This window comes from Leucoraja erinacea, unplaced genomic scaffold, assembly GCF_028641065.1.
Source record: "Leucoraja erinacea ecotype New England unplaced genomic scaffold, Leri_hhj_1 Leri_93S, whole genome shotgun sequence".
NCBI lineage: Eukaryota > Metazoa > Chordata > Chondrichthyes > Rajiformes > Rajidae > Leucoraja > Leucoraja erinaceus.
The window spans coordinates 30,275-54,467 of record NW_026576883.1 but is presented as its reverse complement, the minus strand read 5'-3'; the positions used below and the strand labels follow the sequence as shown (position 1 = coordinate 54,467).

Sequence of the window (24,193 nt, the reverse complement as noted above, 5' to 3'; positions counted from 1 at the left end):
CCTGCACCTAATTTCTATGTTTCTATGTTTCATATTGCTATTATTTTCCCAAATACTGCAGTTGTGGACAGTGTGATTACATTAGTGTGATTAGATGAATGAATTACAGAGTGCTAATGGAATACAAAATCAACTCAAACACAGCATAGTGTTATTATGTGTGAAATGTTTTAAATTTCATGTGCGACACTCCGGTATTCCCTGGGAAACGTCTTTTCATTTTGCACTGTACAACTGTTGCTTGCAAGATGACAATAAAGGTTGATTTCTGAAGGTCAGTCTGAAGAAGGGTTTCGGCCCGAAACGCGCCTATTTCCTTCGCTCCATAGATGCTGCTGCACCCGCTGAGTTTCTCCAGCATTTTTATGTACCTTCGATCTTCCAGCATCTGCAGTTCCTTCTTGAACAATAAAGGTTGATTGATTGATACGAGCTATTTAAAAAGAAATGATTTTTAAAAAATGAAAAAAGCAAATTACCAGCGGCAAAATTTATAAACATTTTATTCTTTAACAAGAATTAACAGAATTATGAACTGACAGAATTATGAATCTAACCCTATATCACGCACAAAAACTGTTCCCCCGCAACGTTGATTACCCTGCGAGTCGGGTCGGGTAGGTTCCGGTTACTAAAATGGGCGGTGAAAATGCCCAGAATCCGCTCCGTAGCTACTACACGTCAGCCCATTGCATTTCGCAGGAGTAGCCTATCTTGCTCCGCTATAAGATCTTTGGTTGGACAGGGCATTGAACACTGAACACTTGCAGCCAAATAACATTCACTGCCCGGGACTGCAGCGAGCGCAGTGGACACACGCGGTACTGCAAGCGTTCTGCAACTACACGTGGAGTGAAAACACATTGAACCAGGAAGTGCGGGAGATAATAAAATGGCTTCGAAACGCCAGGTCGAGAGTTGGACCGAGGAGGTAGTTTGTCCCATCTGCAAGGATTTCTTCACCGATCCGGTGGCGCTGGATTGTGGGCACAACTTCTGCCGCTCCTGCATCACACAGAGTTGGGACAGGGAGGGGAGAAACTCCTGCCCGGAATGTAGAGAGGAATCTGCAAACCGCACCCCCAGGGTGAATCGGGCCCTGGTTAGACTGTCTGAGAAAGCTCGAACACTGAGCCTGAATCTCAACGCGAAGAAAAGTAAACTTCAGTGCGAGGAACATCAGGAAGAACTGAAGGTGTTTTGTAAAACTGACAAGAAACTGATCTGTTTGAATTGTGCAACTGCGGGGGAACACGAGTCTCACAGCTTAATGTTGATAGAAGAAGCAATTGAATTCTACAAGGTAAAACCAAATCACTTTTGATCACATCATTGTCTAATCTTTTCTTCATTGCCTGACATTTTTATTCTCTGATCTGAAACCCAACCCCAGGAACAGGTGAAATCTTCATTCGAATCTCTCACAGAAAAGGAATCAGAGATCCAGAAAATGGAGCAGAAACAGAAAGAGAGCATTTCTGGAGTTCAGGTGAGGCTTTGTACTGTCGATTTAATGTTTTTGTGTAGATTTCATCCCTGTGATGTGTGCAATAGTTTGGCACCTCTATAGAGCTCAGTAGTTGAGGGCCAGAACTGTTGGGAGAGGTTGAGCAGCCAAGGATTTTACTCCCTGGAGCGCAGCAGCCTGAAAAATGGTCTGTGGCACGTGTATAATATCATGAAACAAAATGATACATTGGATGGTCAGTCTTTTACCCTCAGTAGGGGGGTCGAGAATGTGGGGGTATAGGGAGGTTTCACGGCAGTCGGGTCATGACCCATGACCCGTGCTGTTGCTACGCTACGCCAAGTGGAGTACACGCGATGAACTGCAGGTAGGCACTTACCATTGTTTCCAGCGTAGCGGGCCCGTTAAAACCCGCTGAAATTGTCAATTTTTGCGCTGTAAATAATTATGGAAATGGGGATAAGCGTGAGGGACATTTAGCCTACTTCAGAATTCCAAAAGTGAGGAGAAATGACAGTAGATAGAAGCAAGAGCTGAAGGGACAACAACAGCCAGAGTGCTTGGCGAACATTTGCCGTTTGCTCACTGCATTTCATCAACAAAGGCATATTTTGTGTTTTTTCTTGATTCCTTTGGCATCTAAAATGTTTCAGAAGTGATAAATCTGGCTGTAATGTTTTTAAATCGCCCATGGTTCTCGTACATACAAAATGCAAACGCATCTGAAGAAAAATTTACAGCCAGATTTATCACTTCTGAGACTTTTTAGATACCAAAGGTATCAAGAAAAAACACAAATAATGCCTTACTTGATGAAATGCAGTGAGCAAACGCTATAATTCCCAATATTTTCAATGTTTACTAAGCACTTTAGCTGCTGTAGTCCCTTCAGTTCTCGCTTCTCTATACCTTCATTTCGCTTCACGTTTGAAATTCTGAAACATAGAAACATAGAAATTAGGTGCAGGAGTAGAGGCCATTCGGCCTTTCGAGCCTGCACCGCCATTCAACATGACTGATGGCTGATCATCCAACTCAGTATCCCGTACCTGCCTTCTCTCCATACCCTCTGATCCCCTTAGCCACAAGGGCCACATCTAACTCCCTCTTAAATATAGCCAATGAACTGGCCTCAACTACCTTCTGTGGCAGAGAGTTCCAGAGATTCACCACTCTCTCTGTGTGAAAAAAGTTCTTCTCATCTCGGTTTTTTAAAGGATTTCCCCCTTATCCTTAAGCTGTGACCCCTTGTCCTGGACTTCCCTAACATCGGGAACAATCTTCCTGCATCTAGCCTGTCCAACCCCTTAAGAATTTTGTAATTGTCTATAAGATCCCCTCTCAATCTCCTAAATTCTAGAGAGTATAAACCAAGTCTATCCAGTCTTTCTTCATAAGACAGTCCTGACATCCCAGGAATCAGTCTGGTGAACCTTCTCTGCACTCCCTCTATGGCAGTAATGTCCTTCCTCAGATTTGGAGACCAAAACTGTACGCAATACTCCAGGTGTGGTCTCACCAAGACCCTGTACAACTGAAGTTGGGTACATGTCTCTCACACTTACCCCGACTCCCACAATTTTTTTCAGCGCAAAAAGTCAACATTTTGGCAGTTTTTAACAGGTAGGAAAGTACGCGTTTCTAGCATTAATAACATATACCGGAAGTTACGGATGTCCTCCAGATGGATTGAGCGGCTCCGTGCGTCAAGCCCTATGACCCAGTGACCTTACATGCAACCCCCCCTATAGGTTTTAGGTGAGAGGGAAAAGATTTAAAACGAACATGAAGGACAACTTTGGTCGTGGGTACATGGAACAAGTTGCCAGATAAGGTAGTTGAGTCAGATACCATAACAACATTTAAAAGATATTCAAACAAATTTATGGAGATAAAAGTTTGAGAACTGTCTTGGCCAAATGTGGATAAGTGGAAATAGCGCAGATGGGCGTTTTGGTTGGTATCTAACATCCCTTGCTGTTTGACTCTGTGAAGTCTGTCATTCTAAGTGGTGCTGGTGTCTGCTACTTCTGATGACCTGGTTCTGTCCACTGAGGGTTAATGGACACATGAAATGGAATAGGCTGCAGGGAATTATACTGGGGAAATGGGAATTATTTGATTGTGCGTTACTTTCACATAATATTTCATAATTATCAAGACGAGTACTTAAATTGCCACGGTAATGAAAGCTATGGATTAAATACATGTAAATGGGATTAGTGTAGATACGTACAGAGCCCAGCATGGACATGTTGGGCCGAATGGCGTATTTCACTCGAGTTACATAATATATTGATTCTCATCTGACAGGAAGAGTCACACAAACTTCAGTCACTGCTCACATCCCAGTTTGCAGAGCTGCACCAGATTCTCACTGAGAAAGAGCAGCGCTTACTCGGGAATGTCCGGGAAGAAGAGGAGAAGATTGTAAAAACAATGGAGAAAAATCTTCAAGAGATACAAGAGAATTTAAATTCCATTCAGGTGGAACTCTCAAAGTTACAGGAACAGGCAAACCACAAGGACAGCGCGATATTTCTTAAGGTAAGGGGTTACACTACACTTTGGTAAAGTAAAAGTGCACAAAATGGTGGGTTCAATTTCTGAAATAAATGCTGCATTTACCAGTAATTCAGTACTGGGTCAATGTTCCGTCTGTTCCATCTACTCACCACATCCAACAATAATGCCCCAAATTCCAGGAATCCTCTTTTGTCCCATTTCAACTTACATTTATCTGTAATATTATCTTGAGGCCACCCCGTGATTTCCACGTTTTGTTTACTGAATTTCTTGTGGAATTTAGTAATGGCCATCATACATTTCAGTTTTTATTTTTGGTCTCCCCACAAATAGTGATAATATTTCCAACCCCCCACCCATTTAAATCCACCGCTGATCTTGAAATGTTCCATCCCGTTATCTCTGACATCTTACAATAATAGACAAAAGGTGCAGGAGTAGTTCATTCTGCCCTTCGAGCCAGCACCGGCATTTAATATGATCATGGCTGGTCAACCACAATCCGTATCCCGTTCCTGCCTTCTCCCCATATCCCCTGACTCAGCTATCTTTAAGAGCTCTATCTAACTCTCTCTTGAAAGCATCCAGAGAATTGGCCAACACTGCCTTCTGAGACAGATCATTCTATAGATGCACAACTCTCTGAGTGAAATTTTTTTTCCTCATCTACGTTCTAAATGGCCTGCCCCTTATTCTTGAACTGTGGCCCCTGGTTCTGGATTCCCCGGACATCAGGAACGTGTTTCCTGCCTCTAGCGTGTCAAATTCCTTAATAATCCTATATGTTTCAATAAGATCCCCTTCCATCCTAAATTCCAGACTATACAAGCCCAGCTGCTCCATTCTATCAATATATGACAGTCCCGCCATCCCCGGAATTAACCTTGTGAACCTCGGAACCTACACTACACTCCCTCAATAGCAAGAATGCCCTTCCTCAAATTTGGGGACTAAAACTGCACACAATACTCCAGGTGTGGTCTCACTAGGGCTCTGAACAACTGCAGAAGGACCTCTTTGCTCCTATACTCAAATTTGAAGGCAAACATGCCATTAGCTTTCTTCACTGCCTGCTGGACCTGTATGCTCACTTTCAGTGACTGATGAACAAGGACCCTCCCAGATCTCTTTGTACTTCCCTTTTTCCCAATTTGACACCATTCAGATAATCTGCCTCCCTGTTTTTGCCACCTAAGTGGATAACCTCACATTTATCCTCATTAAACTGCATCTGCCATGCATCTGCCCACACACCTAATCTGTCCAAGTCACCCTGCATCCTCATAGCATCCTCCTCACAGTTCATACTGTCACCCAGCTTTATGTTATCTGCACATTTGCTAATGTTACTTTGAATCCCTTCATCAAAATCATTAATGTATATTGTAAATAGCTGCGGTCCCAGCATTGAGCCCTGCGGTACCCCACTAGTCACTGCTGGTCCCAGCGCCGAGCCTTGCGGTACCCCACTAGTCACTGCCTGCCATTCTGAAAGGGACCCGTTAATCCATACTCTTTGTTTCCTGTCTACCAACCAATTTACTATCCATGGCAGTACCCTAACCCCAATACCATGTGCTCTCATTTTGCCCACTAATCTCCTATGTGGGGCCTTATCAAATACTTTATGAAAGTCCAGGTACACTACACCCACTAGCTCTCCCTTGTCCATTTTCCTAGTTACATCCTCAAAAAATTCCAGAAGATTAGTCAAGCATGATTTCCCCTTCGTAAATCCATGCTGACTTGGACCGATCCTGTTACTGCTATCCAAATGTGCCGCTATTTCATCGTTTATAATTGACTCCAGCATCTTCTCCACCACCGATGTCAGGCTAACTGGTCTATAATTCCCGGTTTTCTCTCTCCCGCCTTTCTTAAAAAGTGGGGTAACATGAGCTACCCTCCAATCCACAGGAACTGATCCTGAATCTATAGAACATTGGAAAATGATCACCAATACGTCCATGATTTTTAACTCTTGATTCATCTTGCGCTCTATATCCAGGCTATCGTTTGGTGGCCTGTAGATAACTCCCATTAGGGTCTTTTTACCTTTACAGTTCCTCAGTTCTATCCATACTGACTATACATCTCCTGATTCTATATCACTTCTCACCAGGGACTGAAATTCATTCCTCACCAACAGAGCTGCCCCACCCCCTTTCCCCCACATGTCTGTCTTATCGATAGGACGTATACCCTTGAATATTCAGTTCCCAGCCCTGGTCATCTTGCAGCCATGTCTCTATAATTCCCACAACATCATACTTGTCAATTTCTAACTGAACCTCAAGCTCATCCACTTTATTTCTTATACTTTGTTCATTCATATATAATACTTTTAATCCATTACTCCCCGCACCTTTCACATTGATTGCTATTTCACTTGGACTTACTCTCCTATCCCTTCCTGGGCGTTCTGCCCCGTTAATTCTGGTGTCTTAACTTTTCTTTTACTCTCTTTCCCTTATCTCCGTTTTGTCTCCTCTCTTCTCCAGATAAAATACCTGGTCTTACTCGTCAGTTGCATACTCGCAGTTATTTTCATTGACATTCCTAATGCTTTCCCCCTTATTCGATGTCTCTGCGACAATATCCACTTTCTGTTTGAGTGACAGCGGCAAAGAGTTGGGAAATGGGAATTATCAGAGGGTTTTTAGTAGCAATTATGTGAAATACCCGCCGTCGGGATCATGCCGATCCATCTCAGTCTATTGAGATTTGTGTTTTATTTATTTCAGGAGGAAGCTGGTCGCAAGAGCAGGTAGGACATGCTTTTGACTGAAACAATGTTTGTTTTTATAGTACAGCTCAAAAAAACAGCTAATGCTCAGTTTCTAACCAGCTGTTAAATATTTGCAGGGTTAGTGATGAAACCAAACCAATGTTGGTGGTAGATGGCGCGTTGCCCATTGAAAAGTTTGATCGCACCTTTTTCTACAACATGGTATTGAGAGAAACATCTGATATCATCAACCGAGGTAAAACTAATACTATTTCCATTGTTCTTTTTTAAGACATCTTTATGCAATACTTACATGTGAAGGTTAATGGTATTAATGGACTCTGGGGGGGAGCATCACAGAGACAGAGAGCAAAGTTTGTTTACACTTGAACTAATCCTTATTCCTGGGTGAATGGGTTTGCTGTGCTGCGTGAAATTGCGTAGACCAGGCCTGTTTACTCGAGAGTTCAGGTGTATTAGAGGAGATCTCAGTGAAACACAGAAAGTCCTTACAGGGCTCAGTGGGCTGGATGCAGGGAGGATGTTTCCCCTGTCTGAGGAATCTGGAGCCATTGGGAACCCTCTCAGAATGTGGGCTGGACCATTTAGGACAGAGACAAGGAGACATTACTACACGTAGAGACTGGGCAGCCTTTGGAATTCCCTGCACCAGTGGCTGTGGATAATTGGTCATTCAGTGCTCTTGCAGCCAGAGAGCCATAGTTGTACATTACAGAGTCAGGCCCTTTGGCCCATCGTGTTCATGTTCACCTTTTTTCCCATCTGCACAAATCCCATTTGCCCACATTAGAACCGTATTATTCTACACCTCGTTTGTTAAATTGCAATGTCTCTTAGATGTAGTGATTACATCTGATTCCACCACCTCCTCTGGCAAAATATTCCAAATATCTACCACTATCTGTGTGTGAAGAAAACTCACCACTCAGATCCACTTTAAAACTCCATCCTCTTGTGTTAAATCTAGAATTTAGAAGATTGAGGGGGGATCTTATAGAAACTCTTAAGGGGTTGGACAGGCTAGATGCAGGAAGATTGTTCCCGATGTTGGGGAAGTCCAGAACAAGGGGTCACAGTTTAAGGATAAGGGGGAAATCTTTTACGACCGAGATGAGAAAAACATTTTTCACACAGAGAGTGGTGAATCTGTGGAATTCTCTGCCACAGAAGGTAGTTGAGGCCACAGTTCATTGGCTATGTTTAAGAGGGAGTTAGATGTGGCCCTCGTGGTTAAAGGGATCAGGGGGTACGGAGAGAAGGCAGGTACAGGATACAGAGTGGATGATCAGCTATGATCATATTGAATGGCGGTGCAGGCTCGAAGGGCCGAATGGCCTCTACTCCTGCACCTATTTTCTATGTTTCTATGTTAAACCAGCTGATCTCGCGATTTTTTAAACATTTAGAACTTTTTTATTATTTCACCGGCCCCCGGCGACTCTCTGATTCTCTGCTTCTCCCCCCAGTCTCCGTCACCCTGGATGTGGAAACAGCGCATCCGTGGCTTGAGGTTCCAGAGGATCGGAAAAGGGTGAGATGTACCGGGAACGGGAGGAGTCTCCCTGGCACCAGGAAGAGGTTTACAGACTGGACGTGTGTGCTGGGATCGGAGGAATTCACATCGGGGAGACATTACTGGGAGGTGGAGGTGGCGGGGAGTCGGGGCTGGAGCCTAGGGGTCGCCGCAGAGTCTGTGGAGAGGAAGGAATGGGTCCCACTGACCCCGGAGGCTGGAGTCTGGAGCATCGGGCGTTGGGGGTGTAACGAATTTGATGCATTCACCTCCCCTCTATCCCCTCTTCCCACCCGTCCCATCCCCGGGAAGGTGGGAATTTATCTCAGTTACGAGTCCGGGACAGTTTCATTTCACGACGCGGACACCAAGTCCCATCTCCACACCTTCACTGGCAATAAATTCACGGAGAAACTTTATCCTTTCTTCTGGACTTGGGATGAAAGCTGGCTGAGAATCAGCTCCGGTTCCGCTCTGGGTGTGTAAAAGGGTCGGGTCCCAGGACCGGCATCAGGAGCGGGGCTCAGGGGCTGTGGGGCAGAAACCCAGTGGACAACAGGTCGGCGCTGAACGGATCACATTTAATCCCCAAATTCCGCGTCGTGAAACCCCAGTGAGCGTGGAAATAAAACCAGGGGGGAATGTGGGAAGAATTAAATAAACAGCAACTGAAATCTGAGCTCTCTGTCTGTCGATCTGTTCATTTTAATGCGTTAACCGTGTCCGTCAATGGAACAGCAATTACTTTTGTGAAAATATAAAGATTGAAACAATTTCCCTTCCCGCGGGTGGCGGGTCCTGAGCTCCAGGCTCCCCCGGTCCTAAAGTCCGCAGATTCAGTGGATTCAGAGTGTGTGTTTGCAGCATTTGCTCTCCACACAACAGATTCCTTTTCTTCGGAACGGATCTTTGGACGAATGGGTTCAAACCGAATTCCCGGTTCCAGGTGGGATCCCGTTGTGCTCAGGCTCTGCCTGTCTATCTGTAGGATACGTAGATCATTCCTTGTTTCAGTCGCCACCAGACCCCTCCCTCACCTCTCTCTCAGGTACATCATGTCTGTATCGGTGCTGCCTCCTGCTCTCGTTCACCGCTTTAACGCTTCATCTCCCCCACTGCCAGTCTCCAACCAGCTCCCACTTTCCTCTGCTCGAGCCCCAACTCTTTCCTTCACTTTCTCGCCGTCTCTGTCTCCGTTTCAGGGAACACCCGAGTGGACAAAGTCCATTCCAGGCCCATGGATGCCATCGGCTACTTCGTCTATCCACTACCCCTGTTTGTGCTTCGGAAATGGAATATTCCCTCCAAGATCGAGTGCGTACAGCAACAACCCGCTTACATTTACACAATGTCCTCGCATCTCTTTTAGGAGACCACGAAGTGCTTTACTGGTGGAATTCTCTTTGAAGTACAGCCAGGAATGGCAACTGAAATGCAGGAGTCAATTTACAGACAGGGACATTCACAAACAGAGTTTAAAAGCAAACTATACTGTCCAAAGCGATTTGTGTTTATTTTGATTGGAGTATTAGAAGCATCAAGCACATGATTCAAATAAACACAATCTTTCTATTCGGTTCTTGTGAATGTTACTGGTCGTACGCATTATCCAAATTCAACAACAGGGTATTAAATGTGTACGTTGGATTAATCTACAAACCTACAATATATTGTAAGTGGGTTTGGTTTCAATGATCCAATTCCATTACAAATTTCCCTCTGATTATCTGCCTCTGTTTCTTCCCTTCTTTTTCACCCAGTCCATCAGGTGAAACTTTAGTCGCCGCCCTCAGCCGAAGAGAGAGAAATAGTCATGTCAATTCAATTCATTTCAAGCACAGTGCAGGGCTAATAATTCAGTTCACTCATACACGGCGTAGAATCAAAGTTCTGGACTCAAATCTCACTCACAATCTTCCAGACTGACTGACTCACGTCCGGCATCTGGGGCTTTATTCTCCTGGCCCCCGGAAGGGTCGTTACCTTCATCATGGTGAGTGACAGGCGAGAAGACCAATCAGCTGATCTCACGATTTGTTAAACATTCAGAACTTTTTTATTATTTCACCGATCGGAAAAAACCTTGGGGCATTTGGAGGAGAGGGGAACGATGAGTAATATGGCAAAAAAAATCATAGCTATATAGGGTACCATTTTTTCTAAAATGTATTTACAAAGCAGACAGGAAGTGGTCAAGATGAGACTTTTAGTAATAGTATAGATATGTACCGAGGTGGAGTAATGAAATTCTTTCGTCCTTAATGTGAGGTTGCATCTATATCAACCCTCATGACTTTCCCTGCCAAAACTGCGACACACAACTTCTCTTCCTGACTCCAATGTTAGCAAATCATGCTCGCTCTGTGGCAGGGCCTGGCAGGAGACCAGCCAAAAACTAGTCGGACACAAGTGTGTGCTCCGGACGTGTTTATTCTTCTGCATACAGTTCCCTACTCCTCAGCTGAGAAGGGCCTTAAATAACAACTCAGATAACGACTCCGTGACTCACGCCTCCCCCATCAAGACGCTGCCCTCTAGCGCCGATGGTTCCTCGTGACCATGGGTTGCTATCAGGCGCCTCCACAGCTCCTCACCAAGTAATGTTGCCATTCCATTACCCAATCTTCCAGACTTGTAATCAGTATTCCCAAATCCCAACAAAGTGGGTTGCAAAATCACAAACTCAGACCCTTTTGTCTGAGTCCAGACCTCCGTTGTGTGGGTGGACAAAACTGCGATGGTGAAGTGGGCTTGGGATGGGTCCGCTGTTGGTCGGGCAGGATCTGGGCAGAGAGAACCTGAATTGGCATTCTGAGTCTCTGGTCGGAATTTGCCCTGACCCTGTCAGTCCTGCAGCACATGAAAAACATTTCTGTTATTGATGCTGTTGAAGTCCTGAATTCACGGAGATACAAAAGTCTGCAGATGCTGGAATCTGTAATCCAGCATAGAAACATAGAAAACAGGTGCAGGAGTAGGCCATTCGGCCCTTCGAGCCTGCACCGCCATTCAATATGATCATGGCTGATCATCCAACTCAGTATCCCATCCCTGCCTTCTCTCCATTCTCCCTTTAGCCACAAGGGCCACATCTAACTCCCTCTTAAATATAGCCAATGAACTGGCCTCAACTACCTTCTGTGGCAGAGAATTCCACAGATTCACCACTCTCGGTGTAAAAAATGATTTTCTCATCTCGGTCCTAAAAGATTTCCCCCTTATCCTTAAACTGTGACACCTATTTCTGGACTTACCCAACATCGGGAATAATCTTCCTGCATCTAGCCTGTCCAACCCCTTAAGAATGTTGTATGTTTCTATAAGCATCATTTCGTCCTGATTCTGGGTCTCGACCCTTGACTCTTATCCTCCACAAATACTTCTTTATCCTTTTAATTCTACCAGATGTTTATTTCTCGCTCCTGCATTGAGGGGGGCCTCCACTATTCCACCTCAATAAGATCAGTTCATTGCATTGCTGCCTTCAGCCACCAGATGGAGATGCCGAGCTGTGCAAAGGTTTGTACATTTTCGCCACTGCTGGAGCCCCTCCTGCTGATAGAAACCGGTATTGCAGGATCGGTCGATGTATTAACCGCGGGGAAAGTGAACCTGGGGCAGAGAGAACGCCTGGAGATCTACATTTGATCATACATTGCACTATTACAAGTGTTAATTGTGCATTAACTTCAACAGTTAATAAAATAACATCTTCCATAAACACGACATCTTCCTATTGAGGAATTATTTAAATAGATGATATTTATCGGTGTTCAGGGTTTGGTTGTCGCTGCAGGGACATCACTTATGCCCCTGTCCCACTTAGGAAACCTGAACGGAAACCTCTGGAGACTTTGCGCCCCACCCAATGTTTCCGTGCGGTTCCCGGAGGTTTTTTTTGTCAATCTCCCTACTTGCTCCCGCCACCTGCAACCTCCGGCAACCACCTGCAACCTCCGGTGCAACGAATGTTACAGGGTCATATAATATCCTTTAAACAATGCATACAAACATAGATTGCCCCGAAGACTGCTGCATGAGAGACAGGTGCACTGTTGTGGGTTAAAATAAGGGCGGAGGGAGGTGTCCGTCCATGCTGATCGGGGGCTGTGAACGGAGATGCGGGCGGCGGGCTCCACAGATGCAACGCCTCCTCAAGTTACACCCGAGGCTTCCTTAGCACCGGCCCCTTCCTTTTCTGTCCTGCCTTAGTCATTTCCAAGCCCTTTCTTACCTTTCGTCTTTATTCAGGCCAGTTTAATGTCTAACTGACCCCTCGCTCGTGTGAGATGACTTGGAAGCGGCCAGGCCACCTTCACAGCGCTGAGCGATCACAGATCACCGGCCTCGGGGATACTCGGCGATAGAGCCATCGACCGAGCGGGGGAGAGGGTGTGTGAAGAGGCACCCCCCCTCCCACGGTAAGGACCTTTTGAAATTTGATGTATTCAAAATGTTTTAGTGCATTGTAAAAGTATGATTTCAATGTTTTTTGTTTAAAGTATTTTTTTTAGAGAATGTAGGGTTTACATGGGAGGTGGGAGCATGTGATTATGGACATTGTATGGACGCTGCTTCTGTGGTGTATAACTCGTATAATTCATAGCGTGTTTGCAGCATTTGCTCTCCACACAACAGATTCCTTTTCTTCGGAACGGATCTTTGGAAGAATGGGTTCAAACCGAATTCCCGGTTCCAGGTGGGAGCCCGTTGTGCTCAGGCTCTGCCTGTCTCTCTGTAGGATACGTAGATCATTCCTTGTCTCAGTCGCCGCCAGACCCCTCCCTCACCTCTCTCTCAGGTACATCATGTCTGTATCGGTGCTGCTTCCTGCTCTCGTTCACCGCTTTAACGCTTCATCTCCCTCACTGCCAGTCTCCAACCAGCTCCCACTTTCCTCTGCTCGAGTCCCGACTCTTTCCTTCGCTTTCTGGCCGTCTCTGTCTCTGTTTCATGAAACCGCGAGTGACCAAAGTCCATTCCAAGCCCGCGGTCGCCTCTGGCTACTTTGTCCATCCACTACCACTGTGTAAATTCTGTAAAGGCTTGTTCTTTTTTACGCGCGATTTAAAATACAAGAAAATCGTCCATCAAGTCTGAGGGTGACGACTCCAAACGTGAAACATCCATGTCCCGCCACAGATGCTGCCTGACCCGTTGAATCATCCGGCAATTTGTTTTTTGCTCAAGATTCTAGTATCTCCTGTCTCTTGTGTCTCAACACTCTGCCGCCACTCACTGTATTCCCATCAGCCCCACTGCCTGCACTCATTTATCGCGCTCGTACCATCACCTCCCCTCACCCTACCCTATTCTCCCTTCCCTTCACCTCCACACTAACCTACACTGGGGCCACATCAAGTATTTATAGAAACATATACAATTATAAAAGGACTGGACAAGCTAGATGCAGGAAACATGTTCCCAATATTTGACGAGTCCAGAACCAGGGGTCACAGTCTTAGAATAAAGGGGAGGCTATTTAAGAGTGAAGTGAGAAAAAACTTTTTCACCCAAAGAGTTGTGAATTTGTGGAATTCCCTGCCACAGAGGGCAGTGGAGGCCAAGTCACTGGATGGATTTAAGACAGAGTTAGATAGAGCTCTAGGGGCTAGTGGAGTCAAGGGATATGGGGAGAAGGCAGGCACGGGTTATTGATAGGGGACGATCAGCTATGATCACAATGAATGGCGGTGCTGGCTCGAAGGGCCGAATGGCCTCCTCCTGCACCTATTTTCTACGTCTATGTCTTTTATATGTTACTTTCTCTGCAAACTTTCTAAATAGTCTCTGCGCGTGAGGCCACCATCAGAAATAGGCGCCCCCTCTCCCGGATCACGAATAACACGGGGGAGGAACACAAAACACCGGAGGATGTGACCCCCCCCCCCCCCCCCCCCCCCCCCCCCCCCCAGCACTCACCCCCCACCACCCGACCCGACATGCAGCAGTGTCTCCAGTACCAAACTGGTTTAGGTCTAAGTTCATCATTTTCACGTGTACAAGGGTTTTGTTTTCCATACTGTCCAGTCAAAGTAGATAGTAACAAAGATAACTGCACCCAAGCAAACTCCAGTACAATGGGTAGAAATGGGTTTAAGAAGGAACTGCAGATGCTGGAAAATCGAAGGTACACAAAAATGCTGGAGAAATTCAGCGGGTGCAGCAGCATCTATGGAGCGAAGGAAATAGGCAAAGTTTCGGGTAGAGAAAAGAGACAGATATAATGTGCAGCATATAGTTCTCAGCATTGCATAGTCACAACCCGCTAACATTTATACAATGTCCTCGAATCTCTTTTCTGAGACCACAGAGTGCTTTACCTGCGTAAATCACATTGAAGTGCAGCCAATAATGGCAACTGGAATCCAGAACCTCATCAATGAAGGCCCAGAGTACAACATTAAGACATTGTCACAAAATGCTGGAGTAACTCAGCGGGACAGGCAACCTCTCTGGAGAGAAGGAATGGGTGACGTTTGGGGTCGAGACTGTCTGAAGTAGGGTCTCGACCCGAACCGTCACCCATTACTCGTGATGCAGCCTGTCCCGCTGAGTTACTCCAGCATTTTGTGCCTTTGGAAAAGGGGATAAAGCATCGAAGTCAGCATCGAACCCGTGTCTCCGGCGCTGCATTCGCTGTAAGACAGCAACTCTAACGCTGCGCCGCCGCGACCGCCCATATTCAGCAGCTCCGCGTCAGTGAAAACATTTTAAACCAGGAAGGGAAAATGGCTTCGAAAAAACAAGTCGAGAGTTGGACCGAGGAGGCAGTTTGTCCCATCTGCCTGGATTTCTTCACCGACCCGGTGGCACTGGAGTGCGGGCACAACTTCTGCCGCTCATGCATCACACGGCTGTGGGACAGGGAGGAGAGAAACTCCTGCCCGGAATGTGGAGAGGCGTTTGAAGAGCGCACCCTCAGGGTTAGTTGGGCCTTGGCGAGACTGGCTGATAAAGCACGAAATCACAGCCTGTATCGGAAAGATGAGCGTAAACGTCAGTGCGAGGAACATCAGGAAGAACTGAAGCTGTTTTGTGAAACTGACAAGAAGCTGATCTGTGTGATTTGTGCAGCCGGGCAGGAACACAAATCTCACAGCTTCACAGTGATATCAGAAGCTGCAGAAATCTATAAGGTAAAAGCAAACCCGATTCTGATCACTTGATCGTTCAATTCCTTGTTTATTGTCTGACATTTTATTCCCTGTTCTAAACCCAAATTCCAGAATCAGATGAAATCTTCCTGCGAATCTCTCACGAAAAAGGAATCAGAGATCGAGCAAATGGAGCAGCAACAGAAACTAAAGATATCTGGAGTTCTGGTGAGGCTTTTCCAGTTTCCATTTCCTGATCTTGTGTACGTTCATTACCTGTGACGCGATAGCAATAGGCCAGGCCTCTATAGCACGGTCGAGAACCTGAGCTACAGAGCGAGATTGGGCAGCCAATAACTTTACACCTTGGGGTGCAGGGAGATTATAGAGATGTTACGGCATTGTGGTCACGATGGAAATAGTTATGTCTCTCCCCCCCCCCCCACTCCCCTCCTCTCCCTCCCCCTCCCCCTCTCTCCCCATCCCCCTCTCCCTCCTCCTCCATCCCCCCTCTTCCCCCCCTCCCCTCCCCCTCTCCCCCACACCCCTCCCACCCCTTCCCCCCTCCTCGCTCTCCTCCCCTACCCCCTCACCACCCCCTCCCTCACCCCTAACACCCCCCCCCCCCACCCCTTTCCCCTACCCCTTTTTTCTCCCCTTCTCCCCTCCCCTCTCCCCCTCCCCTCCCCCTCACCATCCCCTCTCTCTCCCATCCCCCCCTTCCCCTTCCCTCCCCCTTCCCACTCTCCTCCCCTCCCCCCCTCACCATCCCCCTCTCTCCCCCTTCCCCCCTCTCTTCTCTTTCCCCTCCCCACTCTCTCCCCCATTTCCCCCCCCCTCCCCCTCCCCCTCCTCTCCCTACTTCTCCCCCCCTCTCCATCCCATCCCCCCCCCTCCCTCCACTCCCCCCTTCTTCCCTCATCTCTCTCCCATCATCTCCCTCCCCCCCCCCCCTCCCCCTCTCTCACTCTTTCTCTGCCCCACTCTCTCCTGGGATTGATGGGATTATCATATTCCTTGCACAACAAATAAGCAATCACCTGGACAAGCTCTTCAATTGATAAGGTAAAAAGTGCAAAGTGAAATGCAGGTAGAATGGACCAAGACAGATATGTACAAAGGCCAACGTGACATGGTTGACCGAAGCCCTATTTCAATGCTCCATGAAATCACTGAGTGAAATGTTCGTCTTCCATGTCTTAAGGTAAGACAACTCCACAACGTGATATATTAATCTTCATCTTTCATTTGACAGGAAGAGTCACACAACCTTAAGTCTCACTTCAAAGCCTGGTTTGCTGATCTGCACCAGATCCTCTCCGAGAAAGAGAACCGCTTACTCAGAGATCTCCGGGAAGAAAAGAAAAAGATCGTAAATGAGATGAAGATAAATCTGACGGGGATTCAAAACCATTTAAATGATGTTCAGCGGGAGCTCGTGGAGTTACAGGACAGAATGGATCAAAAAGACAGCGTGCTATTTCTGAAGGTGAGGCGTCACATTACAGGTTCATTTAAAGGAAATCATAGAAACATAGAAACATAGACAATAGGTGCAGGAGTAGGCCATTCGGCCCTTCTAGCCTGCACCGCCATTCAATATGATCATGGATGATCATCCAACCCAGTATCCTGTACCTGCCTTCTCTCCATCCCCCCTGATCCCTTTAGCCACAAGGGCCAAATCTAACTCCCTCTTAAATATAGCCAATGAACTGGCCTCAACTACCTTCTGTGGCCGAGAATTCCAGAGATTCACCACTCTCTGTGTGAAAAATGTTTTCCTCATCTCGGTCGTAAAAGATTTCCCCCTTATCCTTAAACTGTGACCCCTTGTTCCGGACTTCCCCAACATCGGGAACAATCTTCCTGCATCTAGCCTGTCCAACCCCTTAAGAATTTTGTAAGTTTCTATAAGATCCCCCCTCAACCTTCTAAATTCTAGCTAGTACAAACCGAGTCTATCCAGTCTTTCTTCATATGTAAGTCCTGACATCCTAGGAATCAGCCTGGTGAACCTTCTCTGTACTCCCTCTATGGCAAGAATAACCATATAACGATATAACAATTACAGCACGGAAACAGGCCATCTCGACCCTTCTAGTCCGTGCCGATCACATAATCTCCCCTAGTCCCATATACCTGCGCTCAGACCATAACCCTCCATTCCCTTCCCGACTATATAGCTATCCAATTTAAATGGCACCCAAAGTGGGGTGCCCCAGCATTGAGCCTTGGGGCACCCCACTAGTCACTGCCTGCCACTGTGAAAAAATCGCACTGTAGCAAAACGTTGGGACATTGTTCTGAAATAACGCAGCTTTTTGTGCATCTGTGATCAACATAGAATTCCGCCCCTCTCTACATCATGGACATTCGGCCCATCCACTGCTCTCAGTTTTCCTGCTACCCCCAAGCCTCTCACCACCTACTCACAACATCCACCAGCAGTGCCTACAGTTCCCACATCTCTCGTGTTTATATCCACCTCCCCATGAAATTACCACTCCTGTGGTAGCGGGTTCTATATTATCTTAACCGAATCTCTATTGGAACTTTTGAAAGACAATCGACAATAGACAATAGGTGCAGGAGGCCATTCGGCCCTTCGAGCCAGCACCGCCATTCAATGTGATCAGGGCTAATCATCCCCAATCAGTACCCCATTCCTGCCTTCTCCCCGCATCCGCCACCTTTAAGAGCCCAATCTAGCTCTCTCTTGAAAGTATCCAGGGAACCGGCAGATGATTCCTCAGATTCACAAGTCTCTATGAGAAAAGGTGTTTCCTCATCTCCGTTCCAAATGGATCACCCCTTATTTTTAAACTGTGACCCCTGGTTCTTGACTCCCCCCAACATCGAGAACATGTTTCCTGCCTCTATCGTGTCCATACCCTTAATAGTCTTATATGTTTCAATTACATCCTTCTAAACTCCAGAGTATACAAGCCCAGCCGCTCCATTCTCTCGGCATATGACAGTCCCGCCATCCAGGGAATTAACCTTGTAAACCTACGCTGCACTCCCTCAATTGCAAGAATGTCCTTCCTCAAATTAGGGGACGAAAATTACTCACAATACTCCAGGTGTGGTCTCACCATGGCCCTATACAACTGCAGAAGGACCTCTTTGCTCCCATACTCAACTCCACTTGTTATAAAGGCCAACATGCCATTCGTTTTCTTCACTGCCTGCTGTACCTGGACCAGGCAGGAAGACCACCTGAGATTTTATCTTCAATTCACTTTCTTATCATGATCTGATATTTCAATGTTTAATCTTGCACTAAATGTTGTATCCTTTATCCTTTATCCCTACACTGTGGACGGATTGTTTTTATTCACGTACAGTCTTTTCTTTGACACGGTAGCTTGCAAACAAATGCTTTTCGCCGTACCTCGGTGCATGCAGCCATTAAAAGTGCATAAATTCAGAAGTGATAGGAGCAGAGTTAGCCCATCAAGTGTACTCCGCCATTCAATCGTGGCTGATCTACCTGTCCTAACTCCATTCTTCTGCCTTTTCCCTATACCCCTGACTAATCAAGATAATATTAATTTCCGTTAATTTTCCTTTAATTAGCCAAAAAACCCCCATGACGTGTGCAGTCTTTCCTGTAAGTTTGATCCGCAGATTAACGGCAGGTTTTTCACTAACACTCCTTGCACATTCTCCCTGAGTTCTTTGTTCGTTCGTGTAAGACCCCCTATGCATGTCCGCAGGGGTCAGAGTTGGGAAATGGGAAATGAGGACTATAAAACCCGGAAGTGTAGACGTGCCTCAGTCTCTGCAAGATGAGGGAGCAAGAGGTCATGACTGAGCTGTGAATAACACTGAACACATATCTACTAAACTGTGAATGTGGTTTTACTGACCAGTGAGTGCCCTTAATGCGGTTTGAATATGAAGTTTGAAAATGAAAAGGTGGTTGGTTTGAAAATGAAAAGGTGGTTGGTTTGAAAATGAAAAGGTGGTTGGTTTGAAAATGAAAAGGTGGTTGGTTTTGAAAATGAAAAGGTGGTTGGTTTGAAAATAAAAAGGTGGTTGGTTTGAAAATGAAAAGGTGGTTGGTTTGAAAATGGAAAGGTGGTTGGTTTGAAAAAGAAAAGGTACTTGAATTTGGAGGCCTTGCACCCTGCTTGAAGTGGTAGGAAACTGCACTTGAATTTGGTGGCCTTGCACCCTGCTTGAAATGGGATTTCAAGGAATAGCCCTGACTCAACTGCCAGCCCACCAGCCGTGAGTGAGTGAGATGCCAGCCCACCAGGCTTGAGTGACTGAGCTACCAGCACAAGAACCCATTCGGCACACAATGTCCATACTAGCTCTCTGGAAACCAGTCCCTTCAGCCCACAACACCCATACTAGCGCTCTGGAAATCTCCTTCTCCCCCACTGGCCAGCAATATTGGAATTGGTGGAGAGGTGGAATATTGCGTTGGGGGACCAGCCCTCCCATGTGAAGATGGGTCCCAACGGGTCCCACTTGGTCCAGTATATATATATATAAGCCGGCATTTTGCATTTCTTGTATCTCAATTGATTCAGATTTGTGTTTCATTTATTTCAGGATGAAGCTGGTCGGAAGAGCAGGTAGGACATGCTCTGTGAAACTCTGTGTGGATGTGTAATGTAACAACAATTACATGCTCAATTTATAACCATGTGTTTACTATTTGCAGTGCGAATGTTGATACCGTGTCGTTGTCAGTGACTGATGCTACCCCGGCCTTTGAAACGTTCTATCACCCCTTTGTGTTTAGCACAATGATAAGAGAAATGTCTGATGCCATGAAGCGGAGCAGATTACAACCTGACGGTATGAATATAGCATTCTCTGTTTTTTGTAAACTTACATAACCCCCACACAAACACCCACCTTCTCCCTCCCTCCCCCACCCATCCTCCTGCAGCTTCTCGATCACCGCCCACCCCACACCAGATTTTCCCTGTACCTCACCTGGACTCGTATCCATTTCTCCCCTCCACCACAATCTCCACGGACATCTCTTCCTCTGCCTTCACGTTTCTCACCCCTTCCATCCTTATCTCACACCTTTTGTCTTTTCATATCTGGCATTCGTCCAACAATTGGCCTATCAAAACAATCCTCTCGCTGGTGTCCGCCTCTCACTTGTGTTGGGTGGAGATGGAATCCCACCACTGGCCACAACGTCCCATCTCAACCCTATCTGCTTTCCGCAGACCGTTCCCTCCGCAATTCCCTGGTTAACTCGTCTCTTCCCACCCAAACCACCCCCTCTCCAGGTACTTCCCCTGCACCTGTCCCTCTACCTTCCCCCTCTGACTCCGTGCAAAGACCCCGAAAGTCTTTTCAGGTGTGGCCGAGGTTCACTCGCACCTCCTCGAACATCATCTACTGTATCCGCAGTATCAGGTGTGGACTCCTCTCTATTGCATCCGCTGCTTGAGGTATCAGCTGCTCTAAGGTACACAAAATTGCTGGACAAACTCAGCGGGTGCAGCAGCATCTAAGGAGCGAAGAAAATAGGCGACGTTTCGGGCCGAAACCCTTCTTCAGCCTGATGGGGGGGGGGGGGGGGGGGGGGGGGGGGGGGGGGGGGGGGGAAGGAAGGAAAACGGGAGGAGGAGGAGCCCGAGGGCGGGGGGATTGGAGGAGGCAGCTCGAGGGTTAAGGAAGCAGAGGAGACAGCAAGGGCTTGCAAAATTGGGAGAATTCAATGTTCATGCCATCAGGATGCAAGCTGCCCAGGCGGAATAGGAGATGCTGTTCCTCCAATTTCCGGTGTTGCTCACTCTGGCAATGGGAGGGGGAGGTGAAGTGCTGAGCCACTGGGAGTTCAGGTAGGTTATTGCGGACTGAGCGGAGGTGTTCGGCGAAACGATCGCCCAACCTCCACTTAGTCTCCGCTATGTAAATCAGCTGACATCTAGAGCAGCGGATGCAGTAGATGAGGTTGGAGGAGATACAGGTGAACCTTTGTCGCACCTGGAACGGCTGCTTGGAACCTTGAATGGAGTGGAGGGGGGAGGTGAAGGGACAGGTGTTGCATTTCTTGCTCTGATTCTCAGCTGCTCTACATCGGTGAGACCAAGCGCAGGCTTGGCGATCGCTTCGCCCAACACCTCCGCACAGTTCGCATGAACCAACCTGATCTCAGACTACATTTTATCTCATGTAGTCTGTCATGTTACATGTAGTCATGTTACATGTAGTCTGAGACAGACTCTGTCTGTCTCAGACTACATTTTATCTCTGCACTGCCCACTCCCCTGACATCAGTCTGATGAAGGGTCTCGACCCAACACATCACCCATTTCTTCTCTCCAGAGATGCTGCCTGTCCCGCTGAATTACTCCAGCTTGTTGTGTCTATCTTCTGCATGTTCAATAGTTCGGTTCAGTGAACCGTCACACATAATTTAATGACATGCAGCCCGACTTGATTATGTGGACCGTCACTAGTATCTTAATAGCAACCCCAAATTAATGGCTCCCTGAGCAGTTGAATATTCACCCTCCATCAAGTAAATGGGAATGGAGGGTTATGGTATGAGTGCAGGCAGGTGGGACTAAGGGTAAAAAGTTGTTCGGCACGGACTTGTAGGGCCGAGATGGCCTGTTTCCGTGCTGTAATTGTTATATGGTTATATGGTTATATGGTTATATGGATCTCCCGGTGGCTCAGCACTTCAACTCCCCATCCCACTCCGAATCCGTTCTTTCTGTCCTGGGCCTCCTCCATGGCCAGAGTGAGTTCCACCGCAAATTGGGGGAGCAGCACCTCATATTCCTCTTGGGCAGTTTACACCCCAGCAGTATGAACATTGATTTCTCCAATTTCAGGTAGTCCCTGCTTTCTCCCTCCTTCCCCTCCCCTTCCCAGCTCTCCCACCGCCCACTGTCTCCGCCTCTTCTTTTCTTCTTCCCGTCCCCGCCACCCCCACATCAGTCTGAACAAGGGTCTTGACCCGACATGTCACCTACACCATCGCTCCATAGATGCTGCCTCACCCGCTGAGTTTCTCCAGCATTTTTGTCCACCTTAGATTTATTCTCTTCATTTATCAGACGCATCAGAGTAACGTGTGGATGGAGAGCTAGTGTGTAATTATGGGCTGAGGTGGAATTGTCGTTTTATTCCAGTAGCAAATGCAGCTGCTGGGAAGGTTCACGGTCACACAGGCAGCTGGAGATGGGAGATCCCTGAACACAACCGACAGTCACACCCCTCCCTCTGTCTCTGCCTCACCGCCTCTCAAGAAAACAGAAGCGGGTCATCTGGCCCCATCATGTCCGCCCTCGTTCAGTATGATCATGGCGACTCCACCACAACTCTACGTCCTCTTTAGCCACCTCTCGTCGCTACTCGTAGCCTTCTCGTCTTCCTACAATCTCCCTCAGCACCACCCGCCCCAACACCATCTACCAACAAGATGTCAGAATACTTCTGAATGTCTGAACAAGGGTCCCGAGCTTTTGAATACACCTCCTCATTTGTCAACCAATGTCAATGTCCGAACTCATCCCCCCTCTTGAATCCGCCCCCTGAAGTTCCACAATGGCCATGAAATTCCCCTCTCCAACCGGGAGAAAATCTGCGGGAAAGATGTCTGATGACCATCCGATATTGTTGTGGGTGAAACCCCGGGCAAGGTTCCAGTTGTCCGCCCGCCTGTGCCCGAGTCTCCCCCCGACCCCCGACGACTCTCTGATTCTCTGCTTCTCCCCCCAGTCTCCGTCACCCTGGATGTGGAAACAGCGCATTCCCAGCTCGAGGTGTCTGAGGATCGGAAGAGGATGAGATGTACCAGGACAGTGAGGATTCTGCCTGACACCGGGAAGAGGTTTACAGGCAGTCTGTGTGTGCTGGGATCGGAGGGATTCACATCGGGGAGACATTACTGGGAGGTGGAGGTGGTGGGGAATCAGTACTGGAGTCTGGGAGTCGCCGCAGAGTCTGTGGAGAGGAAAGGAGGGGACCACACTGACCCCGGAGACTGGAGTCTGGAGCATCAGGCGGTGGGGGGCTGACAAGTTTGACGCATTCACCTCCCCTCCATCCCCTCTCCCCGCCCGTCCCATCCCCGGGAGGGTGGGAGTTTATCTCAGTTACGAGTCCGGGACAGTTTCATTTTACGACGTGGACACCAAGTCCCATGTCCACACCTTCACTGGGAATAAATTCACGGAGAAACTTTATCCTTTCTTCACGACTTGCCATGATAACCAGTGGCTGAGAATCTGCTCCGGTTCCGCTTTGGGTGTGTAAAAGGGTCGGGTCCCGGGACCGGCGTCAGGAGCGGGGCTCAGGGGCTGTGGGGCAGAAACCCGGTGGACAACAGGTCGGCGCTGAACGAACGGCTCCCATTTAATCCCCAAATTCCGCGTCGTGAAACCCCAGTGAGCGCGGAAATAAAACCAGGGGGAATGTAAATGTGGGAAGAGTGAAATAAACAGCAATTGAAATCAGAGCTGTGCGTCGATCCGTTCATTTTAACGCATTAACCGCGTCCGGCAACGGAACAGCAATGACTTTTGTGAAAATATAAAGATTGAAACAATCTCCTTTCCCGCGGGTTCAGCAGCAGCCGCGGGCCACGGGTCCTGAGCTCAGGGCTCCCCCGGTCCTAAAGTCCGCCGACTTTGTATTTATATCGTGTTTGCAGCATTTGCTCTCCACACAACAGATTCATTTTCTTCGGAACGGGTCTTTGGAAGAATGGGTTCAAACCGAATTCCCGGTTCCAGGTGGGAGCCCGTTGTGCTCAGTCTCTGCCTGCCTCTCTGTAGGATACGTAGATCATTCTTCGTTTCAGTCGCCGCCAGACCCCTCCCTCACCTCTCTCTCAGGTACAT

The 24,193-nt window shown here is 47.4% G+C and overlaps 2 protein-coding genes across 2 annotated transcripts; both read left to right on the top strand.

Moving 5' to 3' along the window:
* The first annotated feature begins 780 nt into the window (after positions 1-780).
* On the top strand, positions 781-8,939 carry LOC129695091 (zinc-binding protein A33-like). The gene is made up of 6 exons (XM_055631841.1): positions 781-1,303; positions 1,394-1,489; positions 3,782-4,015; positions 6,739-6,761; positions 6,860-6,978; positions 8,210-8,939. The coding sequence occupies exons 1-6, from the start codon at positions 893-895 to the stop codon at positions 8,740-8,742; spliced, it is 1,416 nt and encodes a 471-aa protein (XP_055487816.1). The 5' UTR covers positions 781-892; the 3' UTR covers positions 8,743-8,939.
* Positions 8,940-14,972: 6,033 nt separating this feature from the next.
* LOC129695090 (E3 ubiquitin-protein ligase TRIM39-like) lies at positions 14,973-23,808 on the top strand. Its single transcript, XM_055631840.1, is given in 7 exon segments — positions 14,973-15,395; positions 15,486-15,581; positions 16,609-16,842; positions 19,923-19,945; positions 20,035-20,171; positions 23,070-23,305; positions 23,307-23,808. Coding segments are annotated over 7 exon segments (1,434 nt in total). The 5' UTR covers positions 14,973-14,987; the 3' UTR covers positions 23,607-23,808.
* The last annotated feature ends 385 nt before the right edge of the window (positions 23,809-24,193 follow it).

Excerpts from the sequence above, each read along its gene's own strand:
- LOC129695091 (XM_055631841.1), top strand. The coding sequence starts at position 893 with ATGGCTTCGAAACGCCAGGTCGAGAGTTGGACCGAGGAGGTAGTTTGT. Across the intron at positions 1,490-3,781 it reads AGAGCATTTCTGGAGTTCAG|GAAGAGTCACACAAACTTCA; the intron begins GTGAGGCTTTGT and ends CTCATCTGACAG. Across the intron at positions 4,016-6,738 it reads ACAGCGCGATATTTCTTAAG|GAGGAAGCTGGTCGCAAGAG; the intron begins GTAAGGGGTTAC and ends TATTTATTTCAG.